Source organism: Saimiri boliviensis, chromosome 21 (assembly GCF_048565385.1).
Source record: "Saimiri boliviensis isolate mSaiBol1 chromosome 21, mSaiBol1.pri, whole genome shotgun sequence".
NCBI lineage: Eukaryota > Metazoa > Chordata > Mammalia > Primates > Cebidae > Saimiri > Saimiri boliviensis.
Genome location: NC_133469.1, coordinates 8,684,327 through 8,701,908, shown reverse-complemented (window position 1 = coordinate 8,701,908; position 17,582 = coordinate 8,684,327). Strand labels below are relative to the sequence as shown.

Sequence of the window (17,582 nt, the reverse complement as noted above, 5' to 3'; positions counted from 1 at the left end):
CCGCCCAGAGAAAGGCCATTGGTCCTTGCCCATAGGGGCGCGGTACAGTGGCGATGTGCGGAATTCGGCCTTCGGAAAGAGCCCCCGGACCAGGGTCACGGAGAGAGCCGAACGCTACAGCGAAGAGCCGAATAGAGCCGGAGAGACCCGAGTATGATTGGAGAAGCGCAGGCCGGCCGGAAGAGGAGTCGAGCGCGGCCGGAAGGAGACGAGCCCGTCCGAAGGGAGCTGAGCGGAGCGAAGCTGGGCGTTGGGCCCGGTGGAGCCCGCGCCATGGCGGCCGACGGGACAGCTGTGGTCGGAGGCGGGGCTGTTGGCGGCTGCCTGGCCAAAGACGGCTTGCAGCAGTCTAAGTGCCAGGACACTACACCAAAACGGCGTCGCGCCTCGTCGCTGTCGCGTGACGCCGAGCACCGAGCCTACCAGTGGTGCCGGGAGTACTTGGGCGGGGCCTGGCGCCGAGTGCAGCCCGAGGAGCTGAGGGTTTACCCCGTGAGGTGGGAGGTCAGGGGTCAGCCTCTCCGGTGCGCGGATCGGGGTCAGGGGTCAGCCGCGGGGCCCTCAGGACGCTCCATGTTTTCGCCGTCCTCTTGCGTCCGGGCCTAGGGTGGGGCCGGGGCCGGCCTGGCCGGGAGGGGGCCGGGGCCGCGGCAGGTGGGGCCGCCCGCGCGCTGAGCGCTCCTGCTGTGGGTCTGCAGCGGAGGCCTCAGCAACCTGCTCTTCCGCTGCTCGCTCCCTGACCACCTGCCCAGCGTTGGCGAGGAGCCCCGGGAGGTGCTGCTGCGGCTCTACGGAGCCATCCTGCAGGTGAGGGAGTGAGCGCCCAGCGCCAGTGGCTTTAGGGCCTGTCGCTTACAAGGTGCGGGTAGTGGTGTCCCCATTGCGCGTTTGAGGACCCCGAGACTCACGGCCTCTCACCTCATTGCACTGAACATTATACTGAAGCCTGGGCCTGTAGTCTCAGCGCTTTGGGAGGCTGAGGCGGGAAGATCTCTTGCGCACAGGTTGGAGAGCAGCTTGACAACGTAGTGAGACCCCCATCTAAATAAAAATAGACTAGGACTAAAGCCTGTGCTCCAGAGCCTCCAGGCTATTGGACCAGAAGTCCCAGCTCTGGTGGGAGGAAGGCAAGCCCCTCATGTGTGTCCCTGTGCCACTTTGCCTCGGCCCCTTTGCTATCCATCTTTTTTCAGGGCGTGGACTCCCTGGTGCTGGAAAGTGTGATGTTCGCCATCCTTGCAGAGCGGTCGCTGGGGCCCCAGCTGTACGGAGTCTTTCCAGAGGGCCGGCTGGAACAGTACATCCCAGTACGAGCCCGACCTACCCTCTCCTCCCCAAGGCACCTCCACCCCCTAACCCTACCCCAGACCTCAATATCTGCCTTCACATCCCTCCCCCCAAGTAGGGAATTTCCCCCAAAACCCTGACCTCCCCACAGTGCCCCATCCCTTCCCCCTCCTGCCCCAGCCCCATCACCACCCTGATAGGTTCCTGGGTGCAGAGCCGGCCATTGAAAACTCAAGAGCTTCGAGAGCCAGTGTTGTCAGCAGCCATTGCCACGAAGATGGCACGGTTCCATGGCATGGAGATGCCTTTCACCAAGGAGCCCCACTGGCTGTTTGGGACCATGGAGCGGTGAGTCAGGAGCCCCAAGGGGGCTCCTGTACACCTGCACTGAACCTCCGTGCTAGTGGTTACCACACTGGCCTGTGACTGGATGTGTCCATGGCTCTATCCAGCCCTCCACTTGAGCGGATTCAATGTCCCAGTGTCTAGCATGGGCTCTCACAGAACACGCCTTGAAATGCTTGCCAGAGGCCACATACAGTGTCTCATGCCTGTAATCCCAGGACTTTGGGAGGCTGAGGACAGTGGATTGCCTGAGCCCAGGAGTTACAGACCAGCTTCAGCAACACAGTGAAACCGTCTCTACTAAAATAGAAAAAATTAACCAGGCATGGCTGCGTGGCCCTGCAGTCCCAACTACTCAGGAGGCTGAGGCAGGGGAATTGCTTGAACCTAGGAGGAGGAGGTTGCAGTAAGCTGATATCGCGCCACTGCATTCCAGCCTGGGTGACAGAGCAAGACTCTATCTCCAAAAAAAAAAAAAAAAAAAAAAGAAATGATCGCCAGACAAGTCACACAGTGATAGGAAAAGGGGCACAGTAGTCTGGCCTGAGGGGTAGATAGGGGTGGGAAAGAATAGCAGAGCTAGTGTGTCCTATTCTTTGGGCTTCAGGTACCTAAAACAGATCCAGGACCTGCCCCCAACTGGCCTCCCTGAGATGAACCTGCTGGAGATGTACAGCCTGAAGGATGAGATGGGCAACCTCAGGTGAGCAGGCAGGACAAGGCTAGGGAGGTGGTGCCATGCACGTAATGGTAATAGTGTCTGCCCTTCCAGTATTTGCTGAGGGCTGGGGTCAGGGCCTGGACTGTTAGTGTGGCTCTGATCCTTCTCTAGTCACTCCTCTTCAGGACCCATGCTCCCATACCCCTGCAGGAAGTTTCTAGAGTCTACCCCATCGCCAGTCGTCTTCTGCCACAATGACATCCAGGAAGGTAGGAGAAGGCCTCTGAGTCTTTCAACCCAACATGGAGGAGCCAGAGGGCTCTGGAGTGAACAGAACCTCACCCCATTCCCCCAGGGAACATCTTGCTGCTCTCAGAGCCAGAAAATGCCGACAGCCTCATGCTGGTGGACTTCGAGTACAGCAGTTACAACTATAGGTGAGGGTGGAAGGATGGCTTCCTATAGATCTCTTCCCATAGGGTGCTTGAAAACAGGCCAGCTGCCCAGGGCATTTGGGAACTGACTGTCCACATTATTCTCCCAGGGGCTTTGACATTGGGAACCATTTTTGTGAGTGGGTTTATGATTATACTCATGAGGAATGGCCTTTCTACAAAGCAAGGCCCACAGACTACCCCACTCAAGGACAGCAGGTATGTGGGCCAGAGAATGGGGAGCAGGAAGGAGGGCGGTAGAGTCTTGGAAGAAATGGCCGGAAGGGATGTTACCTGGGAAATACTCCACAGTTCCTGACTCTTGGCTGTTGATTGTAGCTGCATTTTATTCGCCATTACCTGGCAGAAGCAAAGAAAGGTGAGACCCTCTCCCAAGAGGAACAGAGAAAACTGGAAGAAGATTTGCTGGTAGAAGTCAATCGGTGAGGAAGGAAGGATGGGGTGGGGTAGGGCAGAGCAGAGGAACGGGGGACTGGGGAAGAGGCAGATTTATCAAGCTGCAGGTAAGGTGCCTGTGCAGAGTGGGGTTAGGACAGTGGGGGAGAAGTTAAAACTTTAGGGATTGGCCAGCCTGGGCGAGGGGATCCAAGCAGTGCCAGACGTGCTCTTGAATGCGTCATTTTCCTGCCCTCCCTGAAGGTATGCTCTGGCGTCCCATTTCTTCTGGGGTCTGTGGTCCATCCTCCAAGCATCCATGTCCACCATAGAATTTGGTTACCTGGTAAGTGACCCTGGGGATGGCAATGCTAGCTCAGTGGCTGGGGAACAGCAGCAGCCACACTCATCCAGGAGACCTGGGAAGTTCTGGGTGGCTACAGGTGGTCGGAGTTGGGTGTAGAATGCTGGTCCTGGCTGAGCGCGGTGGCTCATGCCTGTAATCCGAGCACTTTGGGAGGCCAAGGCGAGCAGATCACGTGACATCAGGAATTCGAGATCAGCCTGGCCAACATGGCAAAACCCTGTCTCTACTCATAATACAAAAAAATTAGCCAGACATGGTAGCGGTCGCCTGTAATCCCAGCTACTTGGGAGGCTAAGGCAAGATAATTGCTTGAACCCAGGAGGCAGAGGTTGTGATGAGCTGAGATCATGCCATTGCACTCCCACCTGAGCAACAGAGCAGGACTCCGTCTCAAAATAAATAAATGCTGGTCCCACACCTTCTCACCACCCTAGGACTATGCCCAGTCTCGGTTCCAGTTCTACTTCCAGCAGAAGAGGCAGCTGACCAATGTCCACTCCTCATCCTGACTCTCCACCCTCCCACTCCTGGAGCCTCCAGGGCAGGACCTTGGAGGGAGGAGCAACAAGCAGAACGCCCTGGGGACTGGGCTGAGCCCCCAAGTGAAGCTGAGGTTCAGGAAACCCACCTCTTGAGTTTGAGTAGGTTCCCATGGCTGGCAGGCCAGAGCCCCGACCTGTGTATGTAACACAATAAACAAGCTTCTTCCTTAACACCCTGTCCTGGCACTGCTGAGCAGCAGCAGAAAGTACCAAACCAAGCAGTACACACAAAGGGACAGAGTGACTGCTGCAGTCTTCAGCATTCTGGGCTTGAAAGTGGTTGAGGGTTCATGGGGCCGATTGGAGTCCCCCATCGCTCCCCACTCTTCTGGCTCCAGCTTAGAATAGTAAATACTCGGGCTTGGGGAGGAGGACCGGAGAGTGATGGGGGTGAAGACAACCCTGAGGTGGGGGCTGCCCGGAGCACCAGCGATTTGAAAACAGGCAGCAGCTGACACATTGGTGACCTTTTCCCTACATTTGGCTATTTATAGCTCTAATGCCACCATCCTCACGAGACTCTCTGGGGCCCTCCAGGCTCCCAGACCTTTGAGCAACCCTCACCGCGCAGAAACACCGCCCCGCCCTGCAATTCCCACCGCGGAAGGTGGGTGGGTTCTGGTTCCCGTCCCGCGTTTGACCCCGACCCCGATTTGGGGGTAGGTGTCAGGTTCCTGGTGAGGGCGGGGCGGGGGTGGCTAGGTCTGAAGGACGTGGGGACACGGGCCAGAGTGGCTAGCCCCACGCACGGACAGGAGTGAACCCGAGCCGTGAGTAGGGGGCACAGGGGCGAGGACGGCGCTGGGTCCACGCGGTCGGGGCGGGGAAAGGGGGACGCTGGAACCCTGCATCTGTCCAGGCCGACTCCGCTTCCAGGGGCGCTTCTTCTCCGCTGCCCGCGCCCTCGCTGACGCCCCCTACTCCAGCCTGCCCTTCACCGTCCTTGGGGTTCCTGGAGCTTTCGAGGTCCAAAGCCCTGCACCACAGTGGCTGTGCCCACCGGAAGGCTGGCGCGAGGATTTGGCGGCGGTTGGCCTGGCGCGGGGGCGCGGGCCGGGGACAGCCGCTAGTCGCAGGGTGGGGGGTGAGGGGTATCGCGGACTGGCTGGAGTGGGGGGGCCTCGGCGCGGCTGGGGGCGGGGCCGGCCTGAGCGCGCCCGAGCACCCACCTGCTCCCGTCCCAGGTGCCGACCAACCCCCAGGATGGCGGAAGCGCACCAGGCCGTGGCCTTCCAGTTCACGGTGACCCCAGAAGGGGTCGACTTCCGGCTCAGTCGGGAGGCCCTGAAACACATCTACTTGTCTGGGATCAACTCCTGGAAGAAACGCCTGATCCGCATCAAGGTGCGCACAGGTGCTTCTCCCAGCCGCTTCCTCTCAGCAGGTGCGGAAGGGAGCTCTCAGAGCGGAGGCAGAGCCCAGGTGTCCTCTGTCAACCTCTCTGTTGGGTCCCTCACTGCCTCCTTGGCTGGCAGTCCTGCCGGGTACAGGTTCTGGAAGTACAGGCACCAGAGAGGTGCACAAGATGTGGTGGGACACAGGGAGCTACAGGCGTGGGTGTGGAGGAGGAAAGAGCACAGCGGGGCAGCAGGAAAGAAAGCCTTCCAGGCCAAGACCAGGAGCCCATTCCCAAGACTTCACAGGCAGGCCAACCTCACGCCCTCCAGCTGCATAAGGGTGCCTGTTTCTGCCCACAGAATGGCATCCTCAGGGGCGTATACCCTGGCAGCCCCACCAGCTGGCTGGTCATCGTCATGGCAACAGTGGGTTCCTCCTACTGCAACGTGGACATCTCCTTGGGGCTGGTCGGTTGCATCCAGAGATGCCTCCCTCGGGGGTAAGGAGTGAAGGTGGAAGGGCTCAGGTGTCACCAGGGAGGGCTGCACCCAGCTCCCAAGGCTAAGGTTCCTGAGCTGGGCAGATATGGACAGTAGCCATTGGCTGTCACAGGGAAGCCCTCCCTTATGACAACCATTGTCTTAATCCTATATCAGCTCTTTTTTGGTGCAGTCAGACTTAAGTGTGCCCAGGGAGGTTCTTTGTCTTGGTGTCTCCCTGAGACAGTTCACAGCCACCTGAGGCTGGCCTCAAGAGGACCCTCTGCAGCCCTTGCCCCTTCTCCAATAGGTGTGGGCCCTACCAGACCCCGCAGACCCAGGCACTTCTCAGCATGGCCATCTTCTCCACGGGCGTCTGGGCAACAGGCATCTTCTTCTTCCGCCAAACTCTGAAGCTGCTGCTTTCCTACCATGGGTGGATGTTTGAGATGCATGGCAAGACCAGCCACTTGACCAGGATCTGGGCTGTGAGCAGCCGCCAGTGCAGGGGTTCAGGCACCTGGGTTGAGACTCTTCGGGCTCCTTCGGGGTTCTGAGCTAGAGGGGACAGGCAGACAGGGCACTGGTGCCTGGTGTGGGGTTTGTCCTGGAGGGGCTGGGATGGTTCTGAAGTTCTCAGGGGATTGCTCGCTGGTTTCCATTCTTTCCGCGGGCTCCCACCCCAGCGCTCTGCCCTGTACCCCTAGATATGTATCCGCCTTCTATCCAGCCGGCGCCCCATGCTCTACAGCTTCCAGACATCTCTGCCCAAGCTTCCTGTGCCCAGGGTGTCAGCCACAATTCAGCGGGTGAGCACCTTGCTTGGGCATCCCAGTGGGCAGGGGAGGCTGGATTCAGGGGATGTTTCCAAATATAAGGTTCTTTGCAAAGAATGGCCTTAAGGGCTTGAGAATAATGGGGCTGGATGAGGAGGGAGAGGTGGAAAGAAGATTAAGATAGAGGCAGTCCTCGCCAGCTGGCCCCATGGTAATGATAACTGGCTGGACAGTACCTAGAGTCTGTGCGGCCCTTGTTGGATGATGAGGAATATTACCGAATGGAGATGCTGGCTAAAGAATTCAAGGAGAAGACTGCCCCCAGGCTGCAGAAATATCTGGTGCTCAAGTCATGGTGGGCAACTAACTATGTAAGTTTGTGCCCCTGGGTTCGTTGTCCCTGCCATGTGTCCTGGCTGCCCCTGCCCCGGCTCTAACCTTCCACCTGCCCACAGGTGAGTGACTGGTGGGAAGAGTACATTTACCTTCGAGGCAGGAGCCCTCTCATGGTGAACAGCAACTATTATGTCATGGTATGAACTGGAGCCCCTGGGCCCCCTCAGCTCTGTCCCCACTCCAAGGCAAAGGACCTGGAGGACAGCCCAGAGCTCTGGTAGCAGTTTCCGTGGGGAAGTGGGGGTTAAGGAGTGAGGCCTGAGGGAAAGGGAAGAGGGAGAGGAGATCCTAGAAGAGTCCAGAAGCAGCTTAGGGGTGACGGGGATCCTGAGAATAAGGAGAGTGGAGACCCCCCAGCCTGTCACTGCCTCTCTTAGAGTCCCAGGGTCAGTGCCCCTGCCCAGCTCAGGCTCTGTCACCTCTTTCCCTGGTTTCCTCACTGGCCTCCTGGCCATGGATTCCTAGCTGTCCTGATACCATAACCAGGGAATTTTCTAGAACATGTCTTGCTTTATGTCCCTCTGCAGAGCCAGACAGCAGAATGAAGGCCAGGCTCCTTCTCTTAGAGCTCAGGAGGTCACGGTCTGCCTCTGCCCCATGTAACTGGCGCTTCCGAGTCTCTGGGTCTTGCAGCCACCTGGGCTGCATGACACTCCTCTTCTCCCCTTTCCCACTGTCCAAAGCACACTTAACTCAGGAGAGTCTACTGGAATTCTTCTCCATAAACTATCCTTCCTGGAACTTACACATAACTTGTCCATACTGGAGGTTTCAAACTGCTTTTTAGCAGTAGAACCCCTTTATCAAAGCAAAATAAGTAGAACACAAGCACATAAAATAGGATATAAAAGGGCAGCTCAGAGCCAGGCGTGGTGGTGCATGCCTCTCATCCCTGCAACTCAGGAGGCTGAGGCAGGAGGATTACTTAGGGCCAGGAATTTGAGGCTGCAATGAGACATGCTTGCCCCGTTGCACTCCAGCCTGGGTGACAGAGCAAGACCCTGACTCTAAAAAATAAAGAATAAAAAAAGCAGCTCAGGCTGAAGCTGGAGCAGAGGGTTGCTGTGATCAGTTGTGCGTTTCTGGAGGTTCACCCTGACAGCATGTGCAGGATATACTGGAAGAGGGAGACAGAACACCTCAGGCCCCCAGATAGATTGGTCTTGGGTCAGCAAGATCCAGGTGACACCCACCCTATGGGCTCTGCTTTCTCTGTAGGACCTTGTGCTCATCAGGAATACAGACGTGCAGGCGGCCCGTCTGGGAAACATCATCCATGCCATGATCATGTATCGCCGTAAACTTGACCGTGAAGAAATCAAGCCTGTGAGTGCATCAGGGTTGAAGGTGGGATGGGAGAGGAGACCTGAGTCTGAGCCATGCTGGGCCTTCCCCTAGGTGATGGCACTGGGCATCGTGCCCATGTGCTCCTACCAGATGGAGAGGATGTTCAACACCACTCGGATCCCGGGCAAGGAGACAGGTAATGGAGCCCGCTTCCTCCTACCTATGGCCCATCTGGCTCGGTGCCCTCCTACTTGCTCATCACCAAGCATCCCCAGTGTCTCAGGGTCCTCAAACTGTGAACAGTAGTCTATTTGTGACAGATACTAGATTAGACATCTATTATTTGCAGGCATGCTGCTGGTGCTGGGACCTCACAGGGCCCAAAGCAGAGCCCCCCCCTCCACAATCCGGGGTTCACTGTGTGTATGTGGAAGGGGGTCCTGCTGCAACACAAAGCTTAGGACAGGCCTGGGGCTGCCATGGAGCTGGCAGAGGAGGAGAGGAGGGGCACACCCAGGGGTCTGGCAGAGGCAGTAGCCTTCCCTGCTTCCGACACTGTATCCTCAGGCCATGTGCATAACCTTCTAGTGCTTCGGATTGCTCTTCTATGAAATACTTTATAGGATTGTTGTTGGCGTTATGAGAGGCAGCAGAAGCACCCAGCACGGATCCTGGTTTAGGACACACAGATCCCATCCGGGGGCAGAAAGGCCCAGGCAGAGGCTGAGCAAAGCAGAGTCTGCAGGGGCCACCTAGCGCATGGGAGGTAGACCTTTCTCAGGATGTAGCTGGGGCCATGAGCTGCTTCCCATGGCCCACCTCAGCTTGCCCCTGGCCTCTATCACAGATACGCTACAACACCTCTCAGACAGCCGGCATGTGGCTGTCTACCACAAGGGACGCTTCTTCAAGCTGTGGCTTTATGAGGGCTCCCGTCTGCTCCAGCCTCGGGATCTGGAGATGCAGTTCCAGAGAATCCTGGATGACCCCTCCCCGCCTCAGCCTGGGGAGGAGAAGCTGGCAGCCCTCACTGCAGGAGGAAGGTATCGGCCTGTGGGGAGGGACTGTCTTCACCCTGAGGTTCAGGTCTCCATGCGGAGAGGAGTGTGGCCCTTCCTGCCACCCTGGAACTGGGGGCTAGAGGTACAACCAGGGAGGGGCATTGGTGGTAATCACAGCATGACAGCCAGCGTAACCTGCCTCTGAAGGGTGGCAGTTAGGTGGGAGTGTGCAAGGCAAGGGACACCCTCTAAGATAGCCTGAAGTGTGCAAGTTGGGCATCCCCCACTTCTGGGCCCAGCCTGGCACCCCCTACTTTCAAGCCTAGCCTGGCACCCCCCACCTCTGGGCCCAGCCTGGCACCTCCCACCTCTGGGCCTAGCCTGGCACCCCCAACCTCTGGGCCCAGCCTGGCGCCCCCCATCTCTTGGCCCAGCTTGGAACCCCCACCTCTGGGCCCAGCCTGGTGCCCCCTACCTCTGGGCCCAGCTTGGAACCCCCACCTCCAAGCCCAGCCTGGCACCTTCCACCTCTGGGCCCAGCCTGGCGCCCCCCCCCATCTCTCGGCCCAGCTTGGAACCCCCACCTCTGGGCCCAGCCTGGTGCCCCCTACCTCTGGGCCCAGCTTGGAATCCCCACCTCCAAGCCCAGCCTGGCACCCCCTACCTCCAGGCCCAGCCTGGCACTGCTGCCCACCTGCAGGTCCAGCCTGGTACCCTCCCATCTCCAGACCCAGCCAGGCCCTCAGATGCACCTTCCATCCCAAGTCCATGTGCCCACTGCTTACTGTGCCCCATGCCACAGGGTGGAGTGGGCACAGGCACGCCAGGCCTTCTTTAGCTCTGGAAAGAACAAGGCTGCCTTGGAGGCCATTGAGCGTGCTGCTTTCTTTGTGGCCCTGGATGAGGAGTCCTACTGGTACGACCCCGAAGACGAGGCCAGCCTCAGCCTCTATGGCAAGGCCCTGCTACATGGCAACTGCTACAACAGGTTGGACACCCCCAGCCCCACAGGTTACAGCTTAGGGTTAAAGATTAGGGTTACAGTTAGAGGATTAAAGATAAAAGAAGTTAGGGTAATGGACTGGGTGCAGTGGCACACACCTGTGATCCTAGCACTTTGGGAGGCCAAGGCGGGTGGATCACTTGAGCCCAGGAACTCAAGACCAGCTTGGGCAACATAGCAAGACCCCCTCTTAAAAAAAAGGAGTTAAGATTATGATTAGTGGTTAGGTAGAATTAGCACTTAAGATTAAAGGTTAGGGTTTGGGTTAGAGAATAGGGTTAGAAGCTGGGTGTGGTGGCAGGCACTTGTAATCCCAGCTAGTCAGGAGGCTGAGGCAGGAGAATCCCTTGAACCCGGAAGGTTGCAGGGAGCCAAGATCGCACCACTGCTCTCTGGCCTGAGTGACAGAGCACAACTCCATCTAAAAAAAAAAAAAAAAAAAAAAAAAAAAAAAAAAAAAATGAATAGGGCTAGAAATTAGGGTTGTGTTAGTATTAGGGTTAGGGTTAGAGGTAACATCTAAGTTAGGGTTAAACGTTAGGGTTGCAGGTCAGGCTCCTGTGGACATTCCAAGCTTTGGTTCTTCATGTGTCTACTCTTCCTGCAGGTGGTTTGACAAATCCTTCACTCTCATTTCCTTCAAGAATGGCCAGTTGGGTCTCAATGCAGAACATGCATGGGCAGATGCTCCCATCATTGGACACCTCTGGGAGGTAATAGCCTTGCAGAGGGAACCTACAGGGCAGGCCATAGGGGATGAGGCTGGCCTCTCACTCTCATCTTCTCCCTGTAGTTTGTCCTGGGCACAGACAGCTTCCACCTGGGCTACACAGAGACTGGGCATTGCCTGGGCAAACCAAACCCTGCTCTGGCACCTCCTATGCGACTGCAGTGGGACATTCCAAAACAGGTGGGTAGGAAGCACCCAGAGCAAGTGTGAGACTACAAAGCAGCAGGCAGCTACAACCCCAACAAGGCCTGAGTCCCCCTTCTCCTCCCCCACTCCTGGCCCCACTGCCTGGCCTAGCCCTCTGAGGAAGGCACAGGAGGACTCAGGATACCTGTGGGGTCCAAACCAGCTTCAAGGAGGACAGAGACCACACACTGCCCCTGGGGCCATCTGTGTTTAGAGAAAGCCATGACATGGAGGAGGCACTCACAGGCTCCTGAAGCTCCTTTCAGCATTTCCCTCTTCTCCACAAAGCTCAGCCCAGCCTCTGTCAGCTGATTCTCCCTCAGGTTGTCCATTGTGTACCCTCCTCCTGAAGATGTAGGGGCCAGCTGTGCCTCTCCTCCACCAGCTAAACTTCATGTCTCCTGGATGTGACCTAGAGTCCTGCTTGGAGAGCCCTGCCCTCAGCTGACCCTTCCCGTGTCTTGGCCGGCTGTGCCCTTCCTCCACCAGCTAAACTTTGTGCCTCCTGGATGTGACCTAGAGTCCTGCTTGGAGAGTCCTGCCTGCAGCTGACCCTTCCCATGTCTTGGCAGTGCCAGGCAGTCATCGAGAGTTCGTACCAGGTGGCCAAGGCACTGGCAGATGATGTGGAGTTGTACTGCTTCCAGTTTCTGCCCTTTGGCAAAGGCCTCATCAAGAGGTGCCGGACCAGCCCGGACGCCTTTGTGCAGATTGCACTGCAGCTGGCTCACTTCCGGGTAGGAGTCCCGCCTCGGGCTGCTGAGAGGGCAGGGTGGTACCAGGGTCCACCTGCCAGATTCACCCCTCTGTATACCCCAGGACAGGGGTAAGTTCTGCCTGACCTATGAGGCCTCAATGACCAGAATGTTCCGGGAGGGACGGACTGAGACTGTGCGTTCCTGTACCAGCGAGTCCACAGCCTTTGTGCAGGCCATGATGGAGGGGTCCCACATGGTGAGTCTCCTCTGCCCTACATGGGGGTCATAGTTATCTGGTGAGTTGCCCCTTCTACCTCCAATCTGCCTGGTGTATCAAAGCTACTCTTCACTCCTTTACTTCTGCCCCGCAGAAAGCAGACCTGCGCGATCTCTTCCAGAAAGCTTCTAAGAAGCACCAGAATATGTACCGCCTGGCCATGACAGGGGCAGGGATCGACAGGCACCTCTTCTGCCTTTACTTGGTCTCCAAGTACCTGGGAGTCAGCTCTCCTTTCCTAGCTGAGGTTAGCATTGTTGACGGGCACGTCCTTTTTTTTTTTTTTTTTTTTTTGAGGCAGAGTCTTGCTCTGTCACCCAGGCTGGAGTGCAATGGCGCGATCTCAGCTCACTGCAACCTCCATGTCCCAGGTTCAAGTTATTCTCTTGCCTCAACTTCCTGAGTAGCTGAGACTACAGGCACCCATGACTACACCTAGTTAATTTTTATATTTTTATAGAAATGGGGTTTCAATCCCAGCTCTTTGGGAGGCCGAGGCGGGTGGATCACAAGGTCAAGAGATCGAGACCATCCTGGTCAACATAGTGAAACCCCATCTCTACTAAAAATACAAAAAAATTAGCTGGGCATGGTGGCACGTGCCTGTAATCCCAGCTACTCAGGAGGCTGAGGCAGGAGAATTGCCTGAGCCCAGGAGGCGGAGGTTGCGGTGAGCCAAGATCACACCATTGCACTCCAGCCTGGGTAACAAGAGCGAAACTCCATCTCAAAAGAAAAAAAAAAAAAAGAAATGGGGTTTCACCATATCGGTCAGGCTGGTCTTAAACTCCTGACCTTGTGATCCACCTGCCTCGGCCTCCCAAAGTGCTGGGATTACAGGCATGAGCCACTGCACCTAGCCAGGTGTGTCCTTTGTCTTACTGCCCTGCTATACCCAGGGGCTGGGCCATCTCATGATGGGGCACAGCCTGTTTTCTGTCTGGCTCCCCTGAAGCTCCCTGGAGGGCCGGGCTAGCTTTCCTGCCCACACCCAACCTGGGCCTACGGTCCTGGGGCTGCGCAGGAGCAGCAGCCTCTTCACGGTGTTGGTGTTCTTGTGACAGGGAACAGACAAATGTATAATCTGTCAGGTGGTGACAGCACTACTGAGATTAGTGAGGCTCAGGGGGATAGGGAGGGGCAGAGCAGAGGGAGGGCTGGGCAGGTCACAGGAGCGTTATGTGGCATGATGTGTAGGGGACCACGGGGCGGTGGCCAGGGAGCTCCTGCACTCATGTCCACTCTTGCAGCTCAGCAGAACAGTGCCTGGATCAGAGCTGGTCACAGACACCACAGGTCAGACAGGTGCTGTGGGCATGTAGCCTCTGACCAGCTGCGGCCTCCCTGTTGCAGGTGCTCTCAGAACCCTGGCGCCTCTCCACCAGCCAGATCCCTCAGTCACAGATCCGCATGTTCGATCCAGAACAGCACCCCAACCACCTGGGTGCTGGAGGTGGCTTTGGCCCTGTGAGTGCCCCTGAAGAGGGTGGATGGGCAGCCCCAGGGCCCTGGGGGTTTCAGTGGAGAGTTGCAGGCCCTGAAGTCAGACCAGAGGCAGGAGCACCTTGCTTAGAGGAGAGCATAACCCCAGACCTGCACAGCAGCAGAATGTTAGCTATGGACTCAGGCAGCCAGGTACCTGAGACCCACCCATCCCAAATACCTTCTTGCTGGAGCATGACCGTGCCTGGGGCTGGTTTCCAGGGCACCAGGCAATGCCCTGGGTGCATCTGAAGTCTGCTTATCCAAGAGAGTGCAGCTGTCTCCAACAGAAACCTTCACATGGGCTAGTTTGTCAGAAGGCTAGAAAACAAACACTCTGGAGAGAAATGGAGTGATGGAGAGTATAAGCCCCCTGAGGGAAACTGGGAGGTCCCTAGATCCCTTGGTGGGGTCTGAGCAGCATTCTTTGGTTTTCACCATTTTCTGGGGGTGGTCCTCAGGAAAAATGCGGTGTTTAGGGCTGGGGCCTGTTCCGGCATATCCTGTGGGAAGAACAAGTACAGTATCAGCTTGGCTTTCAGATCTTCAGGGTTTGGTTTATGCCTTCTCCTTCACACTTCCTGTTGCCCTTAGGTAGCAGATGATGGCTATGGGGTTTCCTACATGATCGCAGGCGAGAACACGATCTTCTTCCATGTCTCCAGCAAGTTCTCAAGCTCAGAGACGGTGAGTCTCCTGTCCCAGCTCAGGCCTGAGGAAGGGGTGCCACCTGGGGCTGCCCAGGAACACAGGTGTCTTTGGCTGGGGAAGAGTCCTTGCTTGTGGGGACAGAGGGGTGGGTGCATATCTGAAGGTGCATCTGAGCTCTTGGCTCCCACAGAATGCCCAGCGCTTTGGGAACCACATCCGCCAAGCCCTACTGGACATCGCTGATCTTTTCCAAGTTCCCAAGGCTGACAGCTGAAGGTTGGAGAAATGCCAGCTGCCCTTTCATCCCCACATGGTGGAGGAAGGGGCCCGTGGCGCCTCACAGGCATGAGGGGTGGCCGTGCACAGGTGCCCAGGCTCCAAGAACAGCTCTGGCAGCAGGCCCTCGCTGGACAGATGCATGTCCCTGAGGGCCCAGGGGTGGAGGTGGGCTTGGAACAGGAGGGAATTTTGATTTTTTTTTTTCTTGACAGATACTAATAAAAATAAGGCTGTGTAATTTCCTCTCAGCCCTTAGGTACCTCTGTTTTGTGTGGGAATTAGGAGACCATCTCCCTTACTCCAGCTCAGACCAGAGAGGTGGTAAGAGAAGGACTAGGGTTGAGAGACTGTTCATGAAGGACTTGTGTGATCTGCTTTGAAATGTGTGACTTTGCCAAGTGATGTAGGCTCTGAGATAGCTGTCCATGCCTACGTATGTGCTTGGAATAAATTCTTGCTTCAGAACCTTCACCTGTTCCCTGGGGCCACTTCTGTTTGTCTGTCTGCTGGAGAGCAAGCCCACCTGCCTCCCATGCAGGGGAATGTATGATGCAACCCTCTTGGCTGGGGCACAACCCTGCGGAGGCCCTGCAGCCTCTCCTCAGCATAAAAAGGGGCTGCAGTCCCAGGCCTGAAGTCTTGGGGTGCCAGGTGGTCATGTCTGCGAGAGGGCACACGGGATGATCTGCAGCAACAGATGCTCTTTCATTTAGGTTGGCTTGGCTACTAAAATGTTAAAAGTAAATAAAATATATATATTTTTTGAGATGGAGTTTTGCTCTTGCTGCCCATGCTGGAGTGCAGTGGCATGATCTTGACTCACTGCAACCTCCGCCTCGTGGGTTCAAATGATTCTTGTGCCTCAGCTTCCTGAGTAGCTGGGATTACAGGCGTGTACCACCATGCCCGGCTGATTTTTTGTATTTCCTTTTTTTTTTTTTTTGAGTCAGAGTCACATTCTGTCACCCAGGCTGGAGTGCAATGGCATGATCTCAGCTTACTGCAAACTCTACCTCTCAGGTTCAAGCAATTTTTCTGCCTCAGCCTCCCAAGTAGCTGGGATTATAGGCACCCATGTCACGCTTGGCTAATTTTTGTATTCTTTTAGTAGAAACGGGGTTTCACCACGTTGGCCATGTTGGTCTCAAACTCCTTATCTCAGGTGATCCACCCACCTTGGCCTCCCAAAGTGCAGGGATTACAGGCATGAGCCACTGTGCCCAGCCATAAAAAATAATTTTTATGAAAAGTATTAATAGGCCCTCAATTACTGTTGCCACATGCTTGAATGAATCTATATCTTGCGTGCTAAGAACCCAGAAGTGAATTAGATTCAGTTCTGGACCTTCATTTAAGAACCAGTGTCTTGGCCAGGCGCGGTGGCTCACACCTGTAATCCCAGCACTTTGGGAGGCCGAGATGGGTGGATCATGAGGTCAAGAGATCGAGACCATCCTGGTCAACAAGGTGACACCCTGTCTCTACTAAAAATACAAAAATTAGCTAGGCATGGTGGCGCGTGCCTGTAATCCCAGCTACTTGGGAGGCTGAGGCAGGAGAATTGCCTGAACCCAGGAGGCGGAGGTTGCGGTGAGCCGAGATCGCACCATTACACTCCAGCCTGGGTAACAAGAGCAAAACTCAGTCTCAAAAAAAGAAAGAACCAGTGTCTTCATCTGTTTTTGTTTTTCTTTTTTTCATGAGATGGGGTCTCACTATGTTGCCCAGGCTGGTCTCAAACTCCTGAGCTCAAGTGATCCTCCCACCTCAACCTTCTGAAGTGCTAGGATTACAGGTGTGAGCCACCATGCCCTCCCAGGAACCAGTGTCTGTTGAACACCCACCATAGACTTGTCCCTTTGCTGGGGATTCAGTGACAAGCAAGGTCCTGTCCCTGCCCATGTCAAATTCACTGCTGGGTGAGGCAGGCGTGGTCAGAGGACAGAACAGCTGGCCAGAAACCAGGAGGCTTTTGGAATAATCCACTTAGCAAGTACAGACATGGGTTGCTTAATGAAGGGGATACATTCTGAGAAATGCATTGTTAGGCAGGCGATTTTGTTGTGCAAACATTCTAGAATGCCTTTACACAAACCAGGATGGTACAGCCTACTAGAAACCTGGGTGATACTGCATACCCTGTTGCTCCTGGGCTATACTCCATTACAGCATGTTACTATACTGAATACTGTAGGCAACTGTAATACAATAGTAAGTCTTCGTGTATCTAAACATGTCTAAACATAGAAAAGGAACAGTAAAAAATGTTATATAGGCTGGGTGCGGTGGCTCATGCCTGTAATCTCAGCACTTTGGGAGGCCGAAGTGGATGGATCACCTGAGGTCAAGGGTTCGAGACCAGCCTGGCCAACATTATGAAACCCCATCTCTACTAAAAGTACAAAAATTAGCTGGGCGTGGTGGCAGGTGCCTGTAACCCCAGCTACTCAGGAGGCTGAGGCAGGAGAATCACTTGAACCTGGGAAGCAAAGGTTGCAGTGAGTCAAGATCATGCTGCCGACAAGAGCAAGACTTTGTCTAAAAAAAAAAAAGTTATATAAAAGATTAAAAATGGTACACTTATATAATACACTTACCATGAATGTAGCTTACAGGATTGGGAGTTGCTCTGGGTGAGTCAGTGAGTGAATGGTGAGTGAATGTGAAGGCCTAAGAGGTTATATTATTATAGACTTTATAAACATTGTACACTTTGGCTACAGTAATTTATAAATTTTTTTCTTTGTTTAGTAAACCTCAGTTTACTGTAACTTTTTTACTTTATAAACTTAATTTTTTTAGCTTTTTAGTAATAATAGCTTAAAACACAGACATTGTACAGCTATACAAAAATATTTTTTCTTAATATCCTTATGCTATAGTTTTCTTCTATTTTTAAGTTTTTTTTTATTTTTACTTTTTTTTTTTTTTTGAGATGGAGTCTCACTCTTGTTACCCAGGCTGGAG

General features: G+C 55.1%; 2 protein-coding genes across 5 annotated transcripts; both read left to right on the top strand.

Annotated features, from left to right (window-relative positions):
- Positions 1-27: 27 nt before the first annotated feature.
- Positions 28-4,203, top strand: CHKB (choline kinase beta). Of its 2 annotated transcripts, none has more exons than XM_010343376.3 (11): positions 28-497; positions 699-807; positions 1,194-1,307; positions 1,502-1,635; positions 2,240-2,335; positions 2,465-2,562; positions 2,649-2,730; positions 2,838-2,946; positions 3,067-3,170; positions 3,388-3,469; positions 3,925-4,203. In XM_010343376.3, the coding sequence occupies exons 1-11, from the start codon at positions 154-156 to the stop codon at positions 3,997-3,999; spliced, it is 1,347 nt and encodes a 448-aa protein (XP_010341678.1). In that variant the 5' UTR covers positions 28-153; the 3' UTR covers positions 4,000-4,203. The 2 variants fall into 2 exon arrangements, with proteins under 2 accessions (XP_010341678.1, XP_003932844.1); XM_003932795.4 differs by having other exon boundaries at positions 29-497; positions 2,504-2,562.
- Positions 4,041-15,086, top strand: CPT1B (carnitine palmitoyltransferase 1B). 3 transcript variants are annotated; one of them, XM_003932790.4, is made up of 21 exons: positions 4,041-4,131; positions 4,527-4,639; positions 5,217-5,376; positions 5,730-5,869; positions 6,160-6,337; positions 6,557-6,658; positions 6,859-6,996; positions 7,081-7,158; positions 8,240-8,347; positions 8,420-8,504; positions 9,156-9,351; positions 10,112-10,297; positions 10,920-11,025; positions 11,106-11,222; positions 11,801-11,965; positions 12,048-12,182; positions 12,298-12,450; positions 13,557-13,670; positions 14,280-14,372; positions 14,527-14,612; positions 14,865-15,086. In XM_003932790.4, exons 3-20 carry the CDS (start codon positions 5,236-5,238, stop codon positions 14,608-14,610), a joined length of 2,319 nt encoding a protein of 772 aa, XP_003932839.2. In that variant the 5' UTR covers positions 4,041-4,131; positions 4,527-4,639; positions 5,217-5,235; the 3' UTR covers positions 14,611-14,612; positions 14,865-15,086. The 3 variants fall into 3 exon arrangements, with proteins under 3 accessions (XP_003932839.2, XP_003932840.2, XP_010341681.2); XM_003932791.4 differs by having other exon boundaries at positions 4,527-4,802; XM_010343379.3 differs by having other exon boundaries at positions 4,527-4,691; positions 14,527-15,086.
- The last annotated feature ends 2,496 nt before the right edge of the window (positions 15,087-17,582 follow it).